The following is a 21711-nucleotide window of genomic DNA, read 5'->3' as shown; positions in this document are numbered from 1 at the left end:
AATTCAGAATTGCAAAGTTGATTGCTTGGGATTGGGAAGGGACTGGGGCGTACGCGATGGGTAGACTTTTCACTGTGAACTACTCTGTAAAACTGATTTTTGAACCACGTTTAAATCAATTCAATCCAAGAAAAGTTGATCGAGCGCCTACTATGTACCAAGAACTGCTTTAGAAAACTGGGGATCCAGCTGTGAACAAAACTGACAGTGCCTCTCCGCTAACAGCTTGCATTCCAGAGGAGGTAGAATGCTCTAAAAAAAATGGAGCCAGCGTTGAGGGAGAGCGTGGTAAGGTGTGATTTTAAACAGTGTGGTCGGGGCAGGCTTCACTGAGAAAGGGGACATTGGAAACAAGACGTGAAGGAGGCCCGAAGTGAGCCATGCAGGTATCTGGGAAAACAGAGGTCCAAATAACGGGAACAGCCAGTTCCAAGGACCTAAGGTAGGATCTCTGACATGTTGCAGGAGTATCAAGGAGGTCCATGTGGTAGGAGAGGGATCAACAGGGGAGAGTGACAGGAGATGTGGGTAGAGAGGCAGGGTGCAGGGGATGGGGACCAAGAATGGGTAGGGCCTTTAGACGATTGTAAAGACTTTGATTTTTACTCGGAGAGAGATGGGAGCCACTGGAGGGTCTGGAGCAGAGGAGGGCCATGATCTGACTTAACATTTTAACAGGATTGTTCTTGGTAGAGAAGATAGGGCAGAGGACGGGGACAGAAGGGGAGAGAACTGTCTGGATCATCGGGTGATTGGAGATGATGCAGTGGAGGAGGCAAGAGAGTGAGGAGATGCTGAGGACTGGCGGTGGGGTGTGAGCAATATTTTCGTTTTGGAGTCACAGAGGAACTCCCTAGTTTTGGCCTGAGTACCTGGAGGCATGGAGTTGCTGTTAAATGGGGTGGGGGTGGAGAAGGCTGTGGGAGGAGCAAATGGAAGGGCCGATCGGAAGTACAGTCGTCGGCACCGTGAGCTGGTGACGCCCTTAGAACACGCAGGTGGAGATGCTGCGCGGGATTTGGATGTGGGAGCCAGGCATCCTAGGGGACCTGGGTTGGGGATATGTATTGTGGCGTCAGCAGGGAGAAGGTCTTTCACGCCGAGAAAATGGAAAAGATCACAAGAGAGTGAGTATAGGCAGAGGTCCAAAGACTGAACAGGGGTAGGGAGAAGAGGAGGCCCCAGAAGGAGGTAGGAGGCCATGGCGGTGGGAGGAGAGCCTGGAAAGCCCTGAGAAAGGGTGTCAGGAAGCAGGAAGCATCAGAGGAGAGGGCAGGTGAGGTAGGGCCTGAGAAGGGGCCTTTGCTTTTGGGTTAGGATAGCTGAGGTCACTGGCGACCTTGACAGGAGCGGTTCCTGAGGAGGCTGGGGGCGGAAGCCTAACCGAAGTGGCCTCGGAAGGGAATGAAGAGAGCGGGGGTGGAAGTAAACAATACTGGCAGCTCTGGAGTGGGGCTGTGGAGATGAACCGGAGGGACAATAGAAGATTGGGTTTTTTTGGGGGGGGGTGGAATAACACCGAGTAAAGCGGGAAATTTTATTGTAAATGTATTACTCGTTCAAAAACAAAAGTTAAATAAAGAATAAACAAAGGGGAGGACAATCGCGGGAAAGGTAGCTACAGAATTGGATACAAGGCCACGCTAGGGGGTGGGGGTGGGGCAGGAGCCAGGTTCCAGACACTAAATTTAGCTCAGCACAGGGCCGGGACGAACCCGCACTCCGGGAACCTGACACTGCGGCCTGGGCGTGCTGAGTCGGCCTTGGGCTGCAAGAGGGAGCGGCGCCCAGCTGGGCCTGTGCGCCCACCTGTCCCGGCCTGTTTCCCAGGACTGACTGGGTCGAGCCTGTATAGGCTCGCGGCGGGGTTGAGCGACGGGTACGACGGAGATAGGGCGCCGCGGGACCACGAAGGCCAAGGCCGAGGATTGAGGGGCCCAGCGAGGGGCGCAGGGCGCTGGCCCGCACGTGCAGCCCCTCGCGCTGTGCCGCCCAGCCCGCCGTCCACGCGCGCCCTCTCCTCCGCTTTTGCAGCCGGCGAGCGTCAGCTCAGGTCTCCGCCAGCCCGGCGTCAGCCCCGCCCTTCCTCTCTCCGCCGGCGCTCGGAGCCGCCTACTGTCGGGTCTCGTGGCCTCCCCCGCACCGCCAGACTTGCTAGCGCCGAGGGCGCGCATGGCGGTGATGGGGCCGCGAACCGGCCCAGGCGCCGGGGCCGAGGCGCTGGCACTGGCGGCAGAGCTGCAGGGCGAGGCGACGTGCTCCATCTGCCTGGAGCTCTTCCGAGAGCCTGTGTCTGTCGAGTGCGGCCACAGCTTCTGCCGCGCCTGCATCGCGCGCTGCTGGGAGGGCCCCGGCGCGGGGGCCGCCGCCGCCCCCCGCACGCTGCCCGGCCCGCTGCCCTGCCCGCAGTGCCGCGAGCCTGCGCGCCCCGGCCAGCTGCGGCCCAACCGGCAGCTGGCCGCGGTGGCTGCGCTGCTGCGGCGCTTCAGCCTGCCCGCGGCCGCGCCCGGCGAGCGCAGGCCCCCGGAGGCGGTGGCGGCCGGGTGCGCGCAACACGGCGAACCTCTCAAGCTCTACTGCCAGGACGACGGACGCGCCATTTGCGTGGTATGCGACCGCGCCCGCGAGCATCGCGCGCACGCCGTGTTGCCGCTCGACGAGGCGGTGCATGAGGCCAAGGTGAGCGCCGGCCCCACGCTTGCTGGTCCCCGGGACCCCCGTCCGGGTGCTGCCTTCCCGCGCACGCAGTGCAGACGACAGGCAGGCAGGAGGCCCGGGTGAGCCAGTACTGACTCCGAGGCTGAGCGCGGCTCTCCCTCTGTCACCCGCACAGCGAAAGTACTATCCTCTCCCACCCACCTCCGATTTCCCTCTGGGCCCCATGCTGGTCCGGCTGTGCGATGCCCCACAGACTTGGAGATTTTCAGTCTGTAAGTCCCTGGCCTCTAGCCCTGTCTCCGTCACACCCACACGACCGCTGCCTCTATTCTCAGCCCTTTCCCTGGGCGTGGCTCTGTTAACGTCCCCACCTTCGGGGGCCGAGTGGGACGACTCTCCCAAGAGGTCGGGCTAAGGGGGTGGCTCCTGGGTCGAGTGGAGAGCCCAGAGCCATCTGGGCTGTGTCAAAGCTGTCGATTCTGGGCGCCCCCTTTCCTGCCTCCTGGGGTGTGCGCGGAGGTCTCGGGCACACAGTCTCCAGTCTTCCTTTGCTCCTTACTCTGCTTCAACCCTCCCACCCAAAGGGTTTTCTGCTGGCAGGGAGGAGAGCAGAAGAGAGGACAAGGCAGGTTGGGCTGCTGGGGGCTTGCGTTTCAGCTTGGATCTTGCGCAGACGATCTTGGGGAAGTGAGACCCTGGCGCCTTTCGAGTCACCCTGCAGTTTCCCTGTATCCCTCTGTGCAGTTTGCGCCGGCTGTATCCATCCCGAGGTCCAGAGATGGCTTGAACTCGGCCTCCTCCTCATCCTGCTCCAATGAGCAGGGCCTTCCCTTTCTCCTGCACGGCTCCAGGAAGGCACATTTGGGGGTCTCCAGAGTCCCCTCCCCGCAATGCCTCCCTTCTTATCCTCCCGCAGGAGGTCCTGGAGTCCAGGCTGAAGGTCTTGAAGAAGGATCTGGAGGACTATGAGGCATTTAGTTCCACTGAAGAGAAAGAGAGCAAGGAGCTCCTGGTGAGCTGAGCAACTCCCAGGTGGGCCCTCTGGGTGACAACAGAGGGCCACCCACCCCCCTGGCTCTGTGAATGTGCTGTTGGAGTGTGTGTCTGTGGAACAGCAGAGGTGGATTTAGAAAGATAATAGGATGCATATTATATAGCCTGCCCATATAATTTATTATATAACGAGAGATTTTGAGAGTGGAAAGGAGTGCTGCAATAATCATTCTAGAACAGCTGGCTTAAACTGGAAGTGTCCCAGTGAATCAGGATGTATAGTCACCCTAATGTTACATAACACCCAAATTAGGGCCTGTGGAGCATCTTGTAATTGAATGTATTAATGTTTCTGCAGAGAAATATTTGAATATTCATATCAAGTGGGAACATAAATACAGTAAATGGCCTCATGTCAATACAGGGCATGTTTTGCCACCAAAGGGTTATGAAAAACGTTTTTTTCATTTTTAGAGGTTTTTAGGTTTTGGAATTGGGGCTAAGGAAGAAGGGGCTCAGGAGGTGTCAGAGCTGCTCCCCACCCACCAGAGGGCAGGAGGTTTGGGCACTTGGGTTTCCAGCTGCCTGTGCTGCACATCCGAGTGTGCCTAGCACCCCCTGGTGGATTGGAAGGATATTGTGTCTTCCTTAAAGTGACAGGAAAGTGAAATGTGGCTCATTTTGGTGAAGGTGGGCAAACATGACCCTTAACTTCATCTGATACACCTGCATCTGATGCACATCTCAGGCCTTCCCATCTGATCATTCACTTCCCTGCACAAGGGAGAGCTCACCTCTCGCCCCTCCAGACTTCCATCTTTCTCTGCTGGAGAAAGGAGTAAGCCTGTGGCTCTTCAGCGGCTGTACATCCATGACCCAGAGGGCGTTCCACAGCAGGAGCAGCTTCGTGGGATCAGACTCCATGCCCCATGACACTGCTTAGCACCTTCCACTCTGTCCTCAGCCATCACCCACTCCCCCCCACCCCCCTCTGGTCCACACATTCTTTATAATTACAAAATACCTGCTTAATAAAACAGCAGAGGCAGAGGACAGCTATTGCTGCATGATAACACGGAGAATGAATCCTTTTATCTGGAAATGCTCTTACCAGTTAGAAGAGTGGTTCTCAACTAGGGGCAATTTTGGCCCCCAGGGGACTTTGGCAATGTCTAGAGATATTTTTGGTTGTCAACACTGGGGCAGGAATGCTACTGGCATTTACTGGTAGAGTGCTGCTTAAACATCTGTTTTGAGAGGTTTGGTGGATTCGATCGGAGATGTAAAAGAAACTTTCCAACCCAGACGAATGGACTGAATGTAGACTTTATTATATAGGGAAGGGTAAAGGCAAAGGCAGCAAACAGATCCGAATAGGTCAAATATCAATTGGGAAAAACATCAGGTTGATCAAAAAGGGAAACGTCAGATCGACCAAGATAGAAGCAGATCCGAATAGGTCAAATAACAAGAGGGGAAAAACATCAGGTCAATCGAAAAGAGAAACGTCAGACCAACCAAAGGGAAATAACATCAGATCAATGGAAAAGAGAAACATCAGATTGACGGAAAAGAGAAACATCAGATCGGGTACTCACAACATCCACGCCCTTACACCGGGGAGAGTCCCTTCAGTTGACATGGCTAGGCGGGAGTTCCGATCGACAGTGGTCCTGGGCAAGGCGTCCCCCCCACAGGTGAGACTCTCATCAAGCCCCAGTCCTCAGCAGCTTATGTAGTAGGGGCAAGTTTCAGAGTAAGCTTTTGCAGAGTAAGCATTTGGTGTTCTCATGCACAAATAGTTATCAGTGTTGTACGTGCATTGAGCCCCGTGGCTATCGTCCCAGCCTGGCACAGATGGCCAGTCCGCTCCGGGCTATGACGCCCAAAGAGTCTTGTAATCTTATAAATTGCAACTATCTCCGTGGGAGAAGGACCAGTCCCCGAGAGAAGGGCCAGTTCCCACCACACAGAAAGCTGCTTTATATTTCTTTGTGTGCTGGTGACTGTAAGTCCATGGAATGGCCAAACATGGCTGTACTCATGTTAAGACAACATCCTACAATGCACAGGACAGCCCCTCATAACAAAGAGTCACCTAGCCCTAAATGTCAATAGCGCCGAGGTTAGGAAACCCTGATGTAGAGTATTTTGGCACATATTGTTCCACTTGTGTTATTTCCTTGGGAGGCCATATAATATAGTTGCAAGAAGTTCAGACTTTGGGGTCAGACTCCCTGGGTTAGAACTTGGCCTCCCACTTACTGGCGATGTGCCTCTCTCTCTGTCTCCTCGTTTGTAAAATGGAATGAGGGTTGTTGTCAGTGTAAAGTGATAACATGCTGCTGCTGTTGCTGGCCCAGCATCCAGTGATGAAGGTCCTGGGAAGCCGTGGCCTGAACCCAGGTCTCCTGACTTCAAGACCCACTCGCAGTCTCCTCTTCCAGCCATCCCTTCCTCCCCTAGAGTTTTCAGGGAAGAGGAACTTTGACAGTTGAGCTTGTCCTGGAGGGACACAATCCTTCTCACTTGTCACTGGCCGTGAGAGCTTTGCTCCTTATATCACGTGGAGTCCCTCCTGCGTGTTCACATAAAGTCAAGAGGATCAGGAGCGCAAGTCTGTGTCTGAAAACATGGGGGTGAAGCTCTGTGGATAATGGTGACGGGAAGAATAGAATGTGAAGCTTGCACACAGCATATTCTCACCCAGGTTGTGCTGTTACCTCTGGTCACTGGCACTGATTTTCCTTTCTTCTTTCTACTTTTCTACATTTGCTAGATTTTGTATTATGAGCATGTGTTACCTTTATAATTGCTAAATGGAAAAGGTGCTCTTTAAAAAGAAGTAAAGTGAAGAGTGAAAGTTGGAGAGGTGGCAAACGTTACAAAACAAAATTCAACTGAGTAAACTTTAAAGATCTTATTGGCTTTATTCAACAATTCATGAACCAGGCAGCATCCCAGCTGGCAGAAAGAAAGGACCCCCAAAGAGCTGTACAAGGCAAGAGATTTTATAGGCAGAAGGGAGCAGGAAGAAGGAAGTCATACTAGGCAAAAAAAACGGATTGGTTATTGCAAGGTTACTCTACCTGTAGGGGACAGCAGGGCTCTATCAGGCAGATGACCTAACTAATGCTGATAAGGCAATTCCTAATTGGCTGGTTTAAGATTCTATTTCTAGGGGACCTGACATTGTTATTAAGTCCAAGTTTGATGGTGTGGGGGTTAGTTAGCATGAGTTACTCCATTTTGGGCCTGCTTTTTGTTTGTTTGTTTGTGTTTTTTTCTTGTGAGGAAGATCAGCCCTGAGCTAACATCCTATGCCAATCCTCTTTTTGCTGAGGAAGACTGGCCCTGGGCTAACATCCATGCCCATCTTCCTCTAGTTTATATGAGACGACGCCACAGCGTGGCTTGACAAGCAGTGCATCAGTGCGCGCCTGGGACCGAACCCGAGAACCCCGAAGCGGAGCGCACATACTTAACCACTATGCCACCGGGTCCGCCCCCTGTTGTTTTTAACAAGAAATACATGTGTTTGGGGAAGAAAAAGTGACCTCAGTTTAATCCTTACGGTGGCCACAGGAGGCACTAATTTATCCCTCCCACTTTTCAAATGAAGAAACTGCAGCCCCAGGTGGTTCTGGGGGATTTGGAAGTTGCCTTAGGTTGGAGGGAGAGCCTAGGTCCGTAGAACTCTGCATATCTGTGACAGGGGAGGCGCGAGCACATGTTGAGGCTGCTTTGTGCTCAGAGTTGGGATATTTAAACCAGAGCGTGTGCACAGCGGTTTAAACCTTGGATGCCTGAGCGGTGAGGGGGATTGGGGCCCTGCCCCATGGGACAGCTCAGAGCCTCCTGTCCAAATGCCACATCTCCGTGCTGGTGTCCCCTCGCCTCTTCAATTTCTCCTCTCCTGGGACAGAAGCAGATGGTGGCTGAGCGAGAGAAGGTAGGGGCGGAGTTTCAGGCGCTGCGGGCCTTCTTGGTGGAGCAGGAGGGCCGTCTCCTGGGCCGCCTGGAGGAGCTGTCCAGGGAGGTGACACAGAAGCAGAATGAGAACCTGGCCCAGCTGGGCGGCGAGATCGCCCAGCTCTCTAAGCTCAGCAGCCAGATCCAGGAGGCCGCGCGCAGGCCTGACCTCGACTTTCTCCAGGTGAGTCTGGCTCAGCCTGGGGTTTGAGTCTTTTATCCTGCGGCGCCGTGAACGGCAGTGAGAACACAGTCAGATCCTGTGAGTGTAGCAGAATCACACTATCTGGGGCCGAAGAGGTTGAAAGGGATGTGATAAAACTTTCTTGACCATGAGCCACAACAATATACCTTACATTGTATTCCAGCATATACACACCTGAGACAAAAGTCTCGGAAAATAACACTTGCCTTTACTATATGTGATGCACTTTTATGTTTGCTATTCTATTTTATTTCCTTTTAAAATAGTCACAATCCAGTAAATAAACTTCACAAGTCACAAATGGATCAAGAACAGCCATTGGAAAGACACTGGTCTGAGCGACCAGTCGTTGCTTAAGGGCTGTGACTTGTCTTGAGTGGTGTCAAGAGCAGAGGCATCAGTGGGTCCTAGCGTATGGCTCCAGTGAAAATTCTGTAATGGAGAGAGCATTTGCAGAGTTGTGGGAAGGGTCAAGGGGTCCCCCACATTGACGAGACACCCAGTGGCCAGCCACAGCGGGAAGCCATTACCCCTGGGCCCATGCAAGAGGTGGGGCTTGGTCCATCTGCTTATTGCTTATTCCTCTGGAATAAGCAATAAGCAAGGGGCAAGGGCAAGGGCCAGTTTTATTTTCTCAAAGGTGAATGGAGGTTACCTGATGCTGATTGGGTTTTCTTTCATCTTTCTTTCCAGGAATTCAAAAACACACTAAGCAGGTGAGTAGACCTAACAATTCCTTGGGCCTCTCTAAGCTGGCTCTTCTCCTTTTCCACTGAGCTCTCTCTCTCTTCATTCTCTACCCCACTCTCTCACCTCCTGAGCCCCCCACTGCCTTACCTGGGTACCTTCTGAGGCAAATGTCCACCTACCTGGCTGTGGGTATTCCAGCAAAAGGTCAGCCCCTCCTTTTTCCACTTCTCTCCACCAAGAGGACCTCACCATCCTAATTGTCACAGGTGGGAGTGTGACAGTGTTTGTGGGCCTTCCTCAAGGTCTTTGTCCTGCAGGTGCAGCAATGTGCCTGGCCCCAAGCCAACCACAGTCTCTTCTGAGATGAAGAATAAAGTCTGGAATGTTTCCCTCAAGACCTTTGTCTTAAAGGGGCTGCTCAAGAAGTTCAAAGGTATGTGGGGGCTGGGCCATTCAGGTGGCAGGGTGTGTTTCTGGTAGTTGAGGGTCTGGAAAGGATGTGCCTTTCCAGAAGCTGTGTGAGAAGACAGGAGCTGGGATGTGTCAAGGCCATACTGGTCCGCAGGGAGTTGGCAGGTCTTTCCAGGCCCCCTCAGGGCACGAAGGAACAGTAGCGGTAGAGGGGTGTTGGGGCAGAAAGAGGGGTGAGGAGGGAGAGCTCAGTTCAGGCAAGCTCCAGGCAGGAGGAGGAGGACCGGGGGAGGTAGAGCTAGAATACTGGCCCCTCGCTGCCCCCAGGCTTGACCCAGGTCTGCACATCAACTCTTGGCCTCTGGGGTGTCTGGGGAGTGAGGAGCCAGTGGGGCTATAAATGTCAGAGGAGGTGGTGACACTGTCATTGCCAGATAGATCTCCTGTGTCATTCATGCACACCCTGCTTTGTTTTTCCTCCTCAGAGGATCTTCGGGGAGAGCTGGAGAAAGAGGAGAGAGGTATGATGGTTGTTGTGATTATGAGTACCCATTATTTGGCTACTTAGAGTATCTACTCCCTGCCAGTGACTGTCTCTCTGGGCTTTATGTATGGTTGGTTTCTTCTGCCTGCCTGCCTCAGCACCTCTGCTGTCTGCTCCCCTTTCCTTGTCATCCTCACCTCCCAGTTCTGGCTCCCTCAGGCCACAGGGGGGCCTGTAAGCCTATAAACTGTGGGTCAGTCACTTGGACGAGCATCTCTCCTGTCCCCACTCCCAAACAGAGGGAGGATGTCCCAAACAGGACATCCTGTCCTGGGCATGGGATGTGTGCAGGGGTCAGGGGAAGTAAGAGGAGATTGAATACGGAGAGGCAGGTGGTTCTTATTCCTGCAGAACTCTGGGGTGAATGGGCTCCAACCCCAAGAGGAGGGCAGGAGAGGGGAGGGCACATATTCCTGATGCTGATGACCAACCAAGCAAAGTCAGAGTTTACCTGGGAAGATCCTAAACCAATTGAGTCAGACCATGCCCCTCCTCTGCTCAGAACTCTGTGACAGCCCCTCTCACTCAGTAAAGTCCTCACCATGGCCTTCCAGGCCCCATGGGATCTGGCCTCCCTGCACACTCTCTCCCTGGCTCACTCTGTGCAGCCACACACCCTCCTTGCTGCTCCTGGAATGCACCAAGCACACACCTACCTCAGGGCCTTTGCATTGCACTGTCTGTGCCTTGACCCGGAATACGCCTTCCCCAGACAGCTGCATATCTTGCTTCCTCACCTCCTTTATGTCTGCGCAAATGCACCTTTTCAGTGAGGCCTTCCTTGGCTACTCTAGTTGGAATTACAGCCTGTTTCCCTGGTCCCTCTTATCTTGCTTATCATTTATTGTCTCTCCTCTCCCTTCCCCCAGAAAGGAAGTTACAGGAGGGTAGGGACACTGGGCTGTGGGATTCCCAGGGCCTAGAACTGGCCTGGAACACAGCAGTACTTACAACACACGTGCATATTTTAACTTTTTATTATGTAAAAATTTTAAAAATACACTAAAGTAGAGAGAAGAGCATAACAAATATTGTGTACTCATCATACACCTTCAGCAATTATCGACTCTTGACTCATATTTTTCATAAACAACCTTACCCACTTCTTCCTACTGGATTATTTTGAAGCAAGCACAGATAAGTATCATTTCCGTAATGTCGCAGTATGTTATCTCTAAAGAGACTTTTAAAAAGATAACCACAAAACCATCATCATAACTAAAAACTAATGATTCTTTCCAATAGCTAGTGTTCGAAATTCCCCAATTGTCTTTTAAATTGAATTTGTTGATCTGTTTGAATTGGGATCCAAATCAGGTCCATTTGTTTGATTTCAACACGTACTTGTTGAGCGGAGGGAAAAAATAGGTAAGGGGGGGCGCTGTGCCAGAGGCCTGCCTGGGACGTCTCTGCCTGTCTTGGCCGCAGTGGAGCTGACCTTGGACCCGGACACGGCCAACCCCCGCCTCATCCTCTCTCTGGATCTTAAGAGCGTGCGGCTGGGACAGCGGGCCCAAGACCTGCCCAGCCACCCGCGCCGCTTCGATACCAACACGCGAGTCCTGGCGTCCTGTGGCTTCTCCTCGGGGCGGCACCACTGGGAGGTGGAGGTGGGCGCCAAGGACGGCTGGGCCTTCGGCGTGGCCCGTGAGAGCGTGCGCCGCAAGGGCCTCACCCCCTTCACCCCGGAGGAGGGCGTCTGGGCGCTGCAGCTCAACGGCGGGCAGTACTGGGCGGTGACCAGCCCCGACCGGACGCCCCTTAGCTGTGGGCACCTGTCCCGCGTGCGGGTGGCTCTGGACCTGGAGGTGGGGGCCGTGTCCTTCTACGCTGCGGAGGACATGCGCCACCTCTACACCTTCCGCGTCAACTTCCATGAGCGCGTGTTCCCCCTTTTCTCTGTCTGCTCCACCGGCACCTACTTGCGAATCTGGCCTTGAGGGCCATCGGCCCGCCTCCCAGACGGGATGTCAGTCAAGGGTGAGCTCCTCCTTGTCCTGCTGCTTATGGGAAGGGATGTTGCTGTCCACGGGAGCCTCGGGGTCACTTTGGGTCTGCCCTCCACTCTCCTGCCCCAGGCTGCCTTAGAGGGGCTTCTGCAGACCACAACATCCGAGGTATGAGAATGGGCAACTGGGGAAAAGGCTCAGTGATCAACTGAGCAGAGGAAGAGATGTCTAGGACCCTTGGGGCCTGTCCTCTGCCTGTTGTCCAGGGGCGTGTGCATTTGGCTACAGTTGTGACAAGGTACAGACAGGTGAGGACAAGAGCCCAGCTCCTGACAGGTGCTTCCTATCACTGGGGCTTACTGCCCTGACTCAGCAGGGCCTGGTGCTGAACAACACCACACCAGGTCCTGTGCTGTTCTCAGTTGCAAGGGGGTGGTTCACACCCAGCCAGCCAGGTTCAGTTCTGCTTTGCCTTCTTGTCAGGTGCGAGCCTTGCCTTCAGAGACCTGAATCCAACTGGCCCGATGAAGTCATCTACTCAGGGAGGAGCACTGTACTTCCAGCTCAGAGGACAGCCTGGGCCAGAACTGGAAGGAGACCCTTGACCTGTACATGAGGGAAAGTCCAGGACAACAGCATGTAGGCACTGCTGCCCTCCAGCACTCCTTAACCCGATGATACAAAGTGACACGTGTCCTCAGCCACAGTGACAGCCAACACCTGTTTTCACAGATGCCTAACCCCCTTTCAAGTGCCAAAGTACAGTCTCCCTTGGGTAAGGAGACCAGAAATTCTGGAATTTTGAAACACAAGACAGCACTTATAATTTTACAGATGCAACTAACACCAGAATGGAAATGCACAGAGCACAAACATGCCCCTGACAAATCCTTTCTGGAACTTGCCAAATGTATGCCAACAGCAGAGGGCCCTGGTGCCAAGGCCTGCTCAGCCTGTGCCGTGGACGGTGTGATCCCCTTGGCTAATTGTTCCCCAGCTTCAGTGTGGCTGGGATTCTGGGAGGGGTGGTGGGCTGTCCCTTGCTTAGTGTTCCCCGGGGATGGCGGGTGGGGAGATGGAAATACAGACTGTGAGCTCATTTCTAGGGTGGTTTGGCTCATTCTCGACTCCCCCAGGCTGAGTGCAAGAGCACAGGTGTGAGCAAGGGTTTCTGCCAGGCTGGTGGAGTATGTGTGTTCATGTGTGTGAGAAATGTGTGCACATGTGTTTATATCAGACTGCAGGGGCAGGGGGCATGTGGATCTTGGAGAAGGCATTTATGAGCACATGCATAGCGTTTAGGTGTGGCAAGCAGACTTTGGTTTCCTCCCCTGCTACCTGGCTAGATGAAAGCCAGTCTCAGACGTAATTCTGTCCTGCACAAGTTGTTCAGATAGATGTGTTGGCATCCAGGGACAGTGACAGTCGAATAGTCTGCAGGTGTCATAGAGCCTCCATGTTCTGTCCCTTGAGAAGCAGCTTAGCATACACTTTGCATACGTGGTTCTTGTAGGGCAGGCAGGATACTGTTCTAGAGGCAGACCCAGTGCATATAGCACTAGGCAATCAGAATCCAGTGTCCTACAGGCTGGGGACAGGACCATTTAAGAGTCTAGCCTACAGCAGAATCCAGAGGATGAATCCGATGTCTGTTCATATGGACAGTACCTCTAGAACACTGTAGCCAATCCATGTATTTGAATACCACTGATTCCCACAAGGAAACCCATTTTCTAACATTCATTTGCTAATGAAATTGCCTAGTTTTACCATCAAGCCCTGATGTTATCTGGGCTCATATGGCTTTTGGATTGAGTGTCACAGTTACCCCTCAGATCATTTAACAACTGTGCTGAAGTACTGCAACACATATTACAGGTCACAGAAGGTGGGGTGTCTCGTGGAGGCGCCTGGAGGGCCAGCACTAGGGACCGTAGGGATGGCTGTGTGTGTATTTTCAACAGCTGTGTTTGTGAGTGTGGCCATGTGTCTATCAGAGGAGATGTGTTTGCAGAGTAACTGCACAGATATCTGTATATCTGAAGAGATACAACAACAGCTACAGGGGCAGCCATGTGTGGAGGCTGAAAGATGTTCTCTCGGTCATCAAGGCAGCATGGTGACTCTGGATGTCACAATGTTGGTGTGAGAGTATGCATGTGTGTGCGTTTCCCTCTCCCGTCCTTTGGGCATCATAAGGTCTCTGAGATCTCTGGTCTCTGAGAGCAATGACTGGCCTAACTTGGGCTCTTCTGACCCCACCCATTAGTCCCAGATCCTTGTGAACTGCAGGTCCCTCCACTAGACCCTCACACAGCTCCTCAGCATCCAGACTGGAAGGCACCCATGGCCTGCCTCTGGCCTGGCCACCCAGTGACCTAAGCCACCTGGCCTTGCAGGGATCACAGGGCAGGTTGGGCCACCAAGCCAAGGTCCATCATCTACAGCCACCACTTTCTGACCACTGCCAGGCTAGGACGCCTGTCCCTCACCTGGGCACTCACCCTCCATCTCTGCCATGACCCCGCGGGGCCCTTTTGGGGGCCCTGACAGGACCAGCTCCCCAAAAGTCCAAGCCAGACCCTAAGGGTTGCCTTTTCGTAATTTGCCTAAAGGTGCGGTAGGGGTTGGGGGTCCCCAGCCCTGACCCAATCCTTCTCAGCCCTGTTACGTCCTCACACCCCGACCGTCTGATTTCCCCATCACTCTCTCTCGATCAGCCTCTCCCTCCTGATCCCCCACTCCTTCCTCACCGCCCAGCCCACCTCACCAGCCCAGACCTGGATTCCCCTCAGGACAGGTCTAGTGACACCCTACCCTAACTCCTCCCTCCAGGCCTGACCTCGGACCGCCATACTTACGCCAATGAGCCGCAGACCGGCCTGCGCAACCGGTCCTCGCCTCCGACCCCAGCCCCACCCAGGACCCGGGCCCTCCTTGCACTCCGCCTGCCGGAGGCCCCGCCCTCCCGCGGCGCGCCCCGCCCTCACCCCATCCCCCACAGCGCGTGCTCGCGCGCCGGCACCGCCCGCCGTATCTCCGCCGAGCTCCCTCCCAGGATGAGGCTCGGCCCACGGCACCGACACTTATTGACGCCGCGGGTGAGGCGGCGGCGGCCCGGTGAGGCCCTCACCGGCTGAGAGACGCCGGCCCCGCCTCTTGCCATTTAGTTCTTCCATGTAGTTGTCTGCGGCTGCGCGGCGAGGCTAGCTGCATCAACTGCTCGTGCGCAGGAAGTATGGTCGCAACTGGCTCCATAGCTCAGGGGTTAGAGCACTGGTCTTGTAAACCAGGGGTCGCGAGTTCAAATCTCGCTGGGGCCTCGGTAGCTTTTTTTCTTTCTCCAGCCTTTCCTGAAAGGTGGAAAAGCGGAACATGCCCAGACCAACACGAATTTCCACCTTTCTGGGAGATCAGACCCTAGCGGAGCTGCTTGTTTTTTGCCTCTCAGGTGGCCGCCGCCCAGTGGCCCCTCCCTCCCGTCGGCTTACTTCTCGAAGAGGCAGACTCACTGCGTCCTCGGCCTTGCGATCACAGGCTCCGCACCTTAGGTCCTACGCGCCTTCTCTCCCGTGGTCCCTCGCTCGCTTCCTTCTGCGCGCGCTCTCGGCGAGTTCAGGGCGGGTCTTTCCGTTCCCCTCCTGTCGTCCCACTCGGACCTGGGGCTCGCCCTCCTCTCATTCTTCTTCATTGCGTGGTGACTACTTTTGCACCCCCTAAGCGCCCTGGGAATCTACTGTTTTAGTCGGGAGGGGGCTATGTTTAAGCCCCCGGGTACACGCCGTTGGTCCCGCAATCTGGCTTCTGTAGTAATGTGGCCTTCCGGTAGGGCAGGAGCACAGAGGTCCACGCATCCCAGGCCCAGTCGCGCAAGTGCCCGAACACGCCCGCGGGCTCTGGCCTATGGGGGCGAGCGCGTTCGGGTCGGTCTTGCTGCAAAGTCTGGATGGGAGCAGGCCTGTGTGAGGGAGGGAAACGGTCCCCCTTCCGCCACCCTACTCGCCCACTCCATTCACCCCTTCTCCGGCGTCTAAGCGGGTTCCCGCGAGTGCTTTCGTCTCCTCGCGTTCTGTTTTCGAACCCTGAGCGGCCCTAGAGCACCGCCGGGAGTCAGCGCGTCCCCAGGAGGCGCGGCTGGAGACGGGGCTCCTGCGGTCTGGGATGGTGCGGCCGGGCAATGGTCAGCCTCTGCCGAGGCCGAGGCCGCCTGGGGCGTTCAGGTTCGCCCAGGCCGCGGCAGGAGGGCGCCTCGAGACACCCCCCCCAACCCCCCGGGCCTGGCTCTGCCCGTCAGGCAGCGCCCCCGCTGTTCACAAGGATTTAGGCTCATTTTGTACACTTGCCTTCCGTTAGCAGCAATCAATCAAAGTCAGAAGGTCAGGGGCCGCCGGTGGCACAGCGGTTAAGTTCGCGCGCTCCGCTTTGGCGGTCCGGTTCGCCGCTTCGCATCCTGGGCGCGCGCTCGTCAAGCAGTGCTGAGGCTCGTCCCACATAGAAGAGCTAGAGAGACCTACAACTAGGATATACAGCTATGCACTGGGCCTTTGGGGGGGAAAAAGTCAGAAGGTCAGCATAAATTAGTTGTGTGTCTTTTTGTTTAGAAGAAAAACTAAATGGTTGTTAAAAAAAAAAGACTGGAAGAGAATGTGACAAAGTCATTAGGTCAGTCTTTACTGTCACAGATGTGGACGTCTGTTTGCATTTTTGTTTATATAATTCCATAGAGAAGAAAAGCCATAGTGACGAGGGGCCGAGGACGCACGGTCGCCGACCACAGAGGAGAGCCCACCTAGAGCTCAGTGCGCGTGGGGGGAGCCAGGACGACGCTGCGTGGGCAGCGGGCGCGCCGGCATCGTGGTCTGCGAGGAAGAGGCCGAGAGGAGGAGCGGCAAGCGGAGCGGTCAGCGCACAGGAGTGAGCACGCTCGCGGAGAGGGGCAATGGGACAATGAGCACTTTTTCCCTCAGAGTGGGCTAACCACTACCGATCTCCCACGCTGTTGTGTAACAGCCATCTGTGTAGGGAATTTCTCTGCTGCTGGCACAAAAATAAACCTTTAGGCCAGCTCTGAGTGGATCTTCCTGAATTTTACAGCATGGGATCAGAATCACTGTTTTACGATTAAATAACCCAGTGCAATTAAATCCTTTGGGAGAGAGCAGGTCCGAGACGAGGGAGGACGAGAGCGCTCCCACAGTCCAGGCCTCTGGTTTGCCGGCACGGCGTCAGCTGCGGGGTAGTCCCGGGAGAGCGCGGCGAGGGCGGAGAGCTGGGCACGGGGCGGGGGCCGCGCGTGTGCACGCGCACGGGTGCGAGGGTCGGGGGCTGCGCACCCACCACCGCGGCCAGTCACTCTCGAGGCAGCCGGGTTCCTAGTGATCTCATTTCTCCCTTACATTTCCCTACATTTTCTGAACGTTTTGCAAATAAGTATATGTTGTTTTTAGTATCTTCATAAACCGATAAAGAAAAGCCCCCGCCCCTTTACCACGCGGCCCACATGAAGGGACTCTACCCGGGTTTCATTTCGCCAGTCGCGGCTTAAGACCCAGTCCGTCCCGCGTCCCCTCCAAGCCCAGCGTCCGGTCTCTCCAGGCGCCCTCCGGCTCTCCGGGTCTCTGCGCGCCGCCCCGGGGCCCCCAGACTTGCGCCTTATTTGGGCTCCTTTGGGAGGGGGCTCCCAGTCCCCAAAGAGGAAGGATGCCCCTGCCTGCTACCCCAGTAGCCCTAGCAGTGAGGCACTCTTTCGGATTCCAGGAGATCTCAGAGAGGCCCAGGGATACGGAGCGTTTACGCTGCGCGAGGTACCTGGGGCTGAGAGTTCACCGCGGACGCGGAGATGGCCGGGCAGGGATAGGGTGGGCGTGAGGGACACGTGGTTCAACATGTCGGAAATTAAGATCCGCTTTCTCGGTGCTGAAACGCCTCCCTATAGAATGAGATCAGGGACGCGACTAAAAGCTAGTGCGGCAGCCGGCTCGTTGGTCTAGGGGTATGATTCTCGCTTTGGGTGCGAGAGGTCCCGGGTTCAAATCCCGGACGAGCCCGCCTTTCCATTTGCCTTAGCTAGTAGTAACTAAGTTTTTTTTGCTTCTTGGACAGTTTTGGTCCTGGGCAGGCAGTGGACATCACCAAGAGTGCCGGGAGGGCTGGGGATCGGGAAGAAGAGCAGGTAGGAAAGTGAGTGAGCCGCCCAGAACCGAGGTTCACAGGTGAGAGGTTGCCCGCAAAGCCTCCATGGGTGTTTCCTCTGGTCTGGGGCCGTCGGAAACTGTGTGTCCGCCGTGGGCGGGAGGCTTTCCTAACAACCAGCAGTATTAGGGCTCGGGCGCGGATTTCCATATGCAGCGATTCGCCCGTTTGCCTCACAAGCGGAAGGACCTCTTCCGGAGACGGCCTGCGCGGCTTCCTTTGTTTCTTGCCGTTTGAAATTTATTACATTGGGGTAAATTTGGAACTTTATGAGTCAAAGTTGGTCCCAGTCCAGGTTACACAGATGCACGGTCTCCCAGGGAGGAGAGAACGGCGTCTACACCGCTGGTTTCTCTGGCTCAGCCACGGGCACCTGTAAAGACCTGAACCCACCCCACTTGCCCTCAAGGACACGGGCGGCCGGAGACCACACAGAGCCGGGCTACTCCGCAGCCGCCGCTGCTAAAGCGAGTCCCAGACCCCGAGTAAGGGCGGGGACCCTGCGAGTGTCCAATTCCGCATAATCTTCCTTTTGTGATCCACAGGGAGAAAAAACGTAAAGCCTGCCCATGGACTGGCGGCAGCGGCGTTCGAACCCAAGTCCCAGAAGAGAGTGGAGCTTCCATGCAGCCCCGTAGACCACTCGGCCACGCTACCATGGGCCTAGGGGCTTCCAGATGTCTCTTTTCAGTTTAGGTATCCTCCCCAAGGTCCTCAGAAAAACCAAGTGCTGGGGCGAGTCTACAGGTCATGCAGAACTATACCCAGACCCGCCAGGTCATCTGGGCCGGAGCTGGGCGTGGAATCCGGACTCCACCAGCGCTCTGACAGAGGAGGATTTTGGAAGTGCAGGCCCCATGCCCGGGGTTTGGGAAGGACGCTCAAGAAGTCACTCCGCCGTTCACCCTTGGGGAGTGGGCGTGGACGCAGGGGAAGCCTTCTACACTCTCACCTGTTTTTTTTTTTTTTTAACTGTGAGCGTGTATTGTTTTTACAAATTAAAAAAGGAGGGGGAAACCCTGCACTTCCTCTCCCAATTCTTTTTTTTTTTTTTTAACCTATAACGTTGTCTTGGCAATAACATCGACACATTCAGAAGTGGTTCTTTAGTGATCACGTTGGCCTCCGTCCGTGCAGCTCTCCTGCCTGAGGCTTCCGCCCCGTACAAGTGCTCCAACCAGGAGTATGGAGACTTGAGAAAACACGCTTGATTGCACACTATACGGAGACCCCCCCTCCCCATTATAAAAGTTCATTTAAAAAAAAAATAGCAAAATCCAGGAAAAAAAATGTATCGAAAAAAATTCACCCTCAAGCTCCAAACTCAGAGATAACCGTCAACGTTTGGTGGACTAATCTCCAGTTTGTGTTTTTGTTGAATTTCCCCTGCACCACTATGCCTATATTCTTAGTTGAGATCTTGCTGTGGATACAGATTTGAATCATGCTTTTTCAACTTAGATTTTATGTCATTAAACGTTCCCAAACCTCATTTGAATGGCTGGCTCAAATTCTAGAAGACGAAAGTAGCCTATTTTTTGTCCCTTGGGCCCTGACTCTGAATGGAAGATTGGAAGAGGGGAGGGTAACCAGGCTGGACTAGAGCGTTGGGAGCACTGCGGCCTCCCGGGAGGTCCAGGCTGGCGCTTGGTTTCTTAATGTAAAGGCTGCCGCACGCTTCTCATAACGATATGTAGCTGTCCTTTAGCCAATGCGTGTGTCTTTCAGGCCTCATAGGCCTGCAGAGATGGCCTCAGCTGAGTATTTCTGTTTTAATAACATCACCTTCCACTCAGTCATTTTAATAACAGGACCTTGCACTCAGTTATCTCTGCCCCACAGTGAGATCCTCAGTGTGGATCAGAAAATGTGTCTGTAAAACCACACAGAATCATGAACTGACCACAGCCCCTGCCATTAGCAGGGCTCTTACAGTCTACACATCTCCCCAGCTTAGAGCATTAACGTCTTACAAGAGAATGCTGATTTGGAATGTTAAAAAACAAAACAAAAAACTTCATTTTGAAATAATTATAGATTCACAGAAAGTTGCAAAGAAATGTACAGGGAGGTCCCAGGCACCCTTCACCCAGCCTCCCGTGAAGACATCTTGCATGACTATATGTAGTACAGTCATAAAACTGGAAATTGACCCTGTACAACCCACAGAGTTTACTCAGATTTCTCCGGTTCTCTAGATAGCAATTTTATCCCTTGTATAGCTTCCAGTAACTGTCATCACAATTAAGATACAGAACCATGCCGTTACCACCTGGCTCCCTTGGACTACCCTTTTATCTCCACACCATCCCTCTAACTTCCCCTGTCCCCCATCCCTAACCCCTGGCAACCACAATCTGTTCTCTTTCCCTAGTTTTGTTACTTCAAGTATGCTGTATAAATGAAATAAGACAGTATGCAGCCTCTAGAGATTGGCTTTTTTACGCAGCATAATTCCCTTGGGATCCATTCCAGTTGTATGAATAGTTATCTCTTTTTATTGCTGAGTAATGTTGCATGGTACAAATGAATCATGGTTTGTTTAACCGTTCACCTGTTTCCTTTTATTCCTACTTTGTCAAGTGTTTTTATCATGAAAGGGTATTAAATTTTCACAAATGCTTTTTCTGCAGCAATTGGGATGATCATGTGTTTTTCCTCCCTTTATTCTGTCAATGTTGAGGATTGTTTTTAATGTTGAGTTTTTATAGTTCTTTATATACTCCAGCTACAAGTCTTTTGTCAAATATGTGGTTTGCAAATATTTTCTCCCCAACTAATTTTTGACAAAGGTGCAATAGCGATTCGGTTCCTCTGAAAAAGGATAGCCTTTTCAACAGATGTTGCTGGAGCATCCATAGGCAAAAGAATGAACCTCAACTCAAACCTCCCACTTTATACAAAAATTAATTCAAAAGAGATCACGGACTTAAATGTAAAATTAAAACTATAAAACTTTCAGGAAAAATAGGAGAAATCTTTAGTTCCTGCAGCTGGGTGAAGAGTTCTTAGACTTGATACCAAAAAGGAAAAATGGATAAATTGGATCTCAGCACAATTAAAAACTTCTCCTCTGTGAGAGACTCTAGTCAGAGGATGAAAAGATTTACAGCAGAAACAAAAGGCCTAGAGAATCATGGACAGTTTTGCAAAAATAGCAGTCTTCAGCCTGGCTTTCCAGATGCCTGAAAGAACTACCTATATATTTGTGTGTCAGAGCTTAAAATCTACTAAAGAATATATCTCAGACTGCCTCTCTCCCCCCCATTTCCGCCCTCCACACTCATGTTTATATAAGGGTTTATGTAAGAGTTTATGTTAGGTGTACCAAATCTTAGATTTACTGAAAGTATATCATGCCCTGTGACAGAGCAAGAAATGACAAGAGTTATGTGCAGCTTTGCTTATAACTCAGATCTGGAAAAAGTCCAAATGTCCACCATCTTATATATCTTATCTATCTATATAAGATAAATAAAATCTTATATAGTCATATATGGAATAATTACAACAGTGGTCATGGTATGGTCTGAATGTTTGTGTCCTCCCCCACATTCCCACTTTGGAATCCTAACACCCAATGTGATGGTCATGAATGGGATTAGTGCCCTAATGAAAGAGGCCCAAGAAAGCTCCTTTCCCCCTTCTGCCATATGAGGACACAATGAGAAGTCAGCAGTCTGCAAGCTGAAAGAGGGCCCTTACCGGAACCTGGCTACGCTGGCACCCTGATCTCAGACTTCCAGGCTCCAGAACTGTGAGAAATAAATTTCTGTTGCTTATAAGCTACCCAATCTGTGGTATTTTGGTACAGCAGCCAGAAAGGACTAAGATAAGCTTACTGCTATAAGCAACAACTTGGATGGATTTCACTGACACTTATATGAGCAAAAGAAGCCAGACATAAAAGAGTCTGTATTCTGTTGATTTCATACATATGACATTCAAGCATGAGCAAAATTAATGTCTGTTACCTGGGGGAAGTAAGTGCAGATACTGACTGCAAAGGGACATGAGAAAACTTTTTTTGGTGCTGGAAATATTCTGTCTTGATCTGGGTGATAGGCACACACACGTGTGTGTGTATTCACTTAGTT

The 21711-nt window shown here is 53.0% G+C and overlaps 1 protein-coding gene, 1 long non-coding RNA gene and 2 other non-coding genes across 7 annotated transcripts; 3 read left to right on the top strand and 1 right to left on the bottom strand.

Moving 5' to 3' along the window:
- Positions 1 to 1034: 1034 nt before the first annotated feature.
- Positions 1035 to 12508, top strand: TRIM7 (tripartite motif containing 7). 4 transcript variants are annotated; one of them, XM_058548475.1, is made up of 8 exons: positions 1035 to 1127; positions 3575 to 3670; positions 7577 to 7807; positions 8522 to 8544; positions 8836 to 8951; positions 9415 to 9450; positions 10902 to 11453; positions 11906 to 12506. In XM_058548475.1, the coding sequence occupies exons 3-7, from the start codon at positions 7583 to 7585 to the stop codon at positions 11411 to 11413; spliced, it is 912 nt and encodes a 303-aa protein (XP_058404458.1). In that variant the 5' UTR covers positions 1035 to 1127; positions 3575 to 3670; positions 7577 to 7582; the 3' UTR covers positions 11414 to 11453; positions 11906 to 12506. The 4 variants fall into 4 exon arrangements, with proteins under 4 accessions (XP_058404458.1, XP_058404441.1, XP_058404433.1 ...); XM_058548458.1 differs by lacking the exon at positions 1035 to 1127 and adding an exon at positions 1991 to 2679 and having other exon boundaries at positions 11552 to 12508; XM_058548450.1 differs by lacking the exon at positions 1035 to 1127 and adding an exon at positions 1991 to 2679 and having other exon boundaries at positions 11906 to 12507.
- Positions 7837 to 15716, bottom strand: LOC131410398 (uncharacterized). Its single transcript, XR_009221236.1, has 3 exons — positions 14914 to 15716; positions 8698 to 9431; positions 7837 to 8260 (listed from the first exon to the last, which is right to left on the bottom strand). It is a non-coding gene; the product is annotated as an uncharacterized LOC131410398 (long non-coding RNA).
- Positions 14673 to 14745, top strand: TRNAT-UGU (transfer RNA threonine (anticodon UGU)). Its single transcript has one exon. It is a non-coding gene; the product is annotated as a tRNA-Thr (tRNA).
- Positions 15717 to 17397: 1681 nt separating the features above from the next.
- On the top strand, positions 17398 to 17469 carry TRNAP-UGG (transfer RNA proline (anticodon UGG)). Its single transcript has one exon. It is a non-coding gene; the product is annotated as a tRNA-Pro (tRNA).
- The last annotated feature ends 4242 nt before the right edge of the window (positions 17470 to 21711 follow it).

Source organism: Diceros bicornis, chromosome 1 (genome assembly GCF_020826845.1).
Source record: "Diceros bicornis minor isolate mBicDic1 chromosome 1, mDicBic1.mat.cur, whole genome shotgun sequence".
In the NCBI taxonomy this organism is placed as follows: Eukaryota; Metazoa; Chordata; class Mammalia; order Perissodactyla; family Rhinocerotidae; genus Diceros; species Diceros bicornis.
This window is presented reverse-complemented; position numbering and strand designations above follow the sequence as displayed.

Coding starts and splice junctions, on each gene's coding strand:
- TRIM7 (XM_058548458.1), top strand. CDS start 2,173: ATGGCGGTGATGGGGCCGCGAACCGGCCCAGGCGCCGGGGCCGAGGCG. Junction 8,952..9,414: donor GCTGCTCAAGAAGTTCAAAG/GTATGTGGGGGC, acceptor TTTCCTCCTCAG/AGGATCTTCGGGGAGAGCTG. Junction 9,451..10,901: donor GCTGGAGAAAGAGGAGAGAG/GTATGATGGTTG, acceptor TCTTGGCCGCAG/TGGAGCTGACCTTGGACCCG.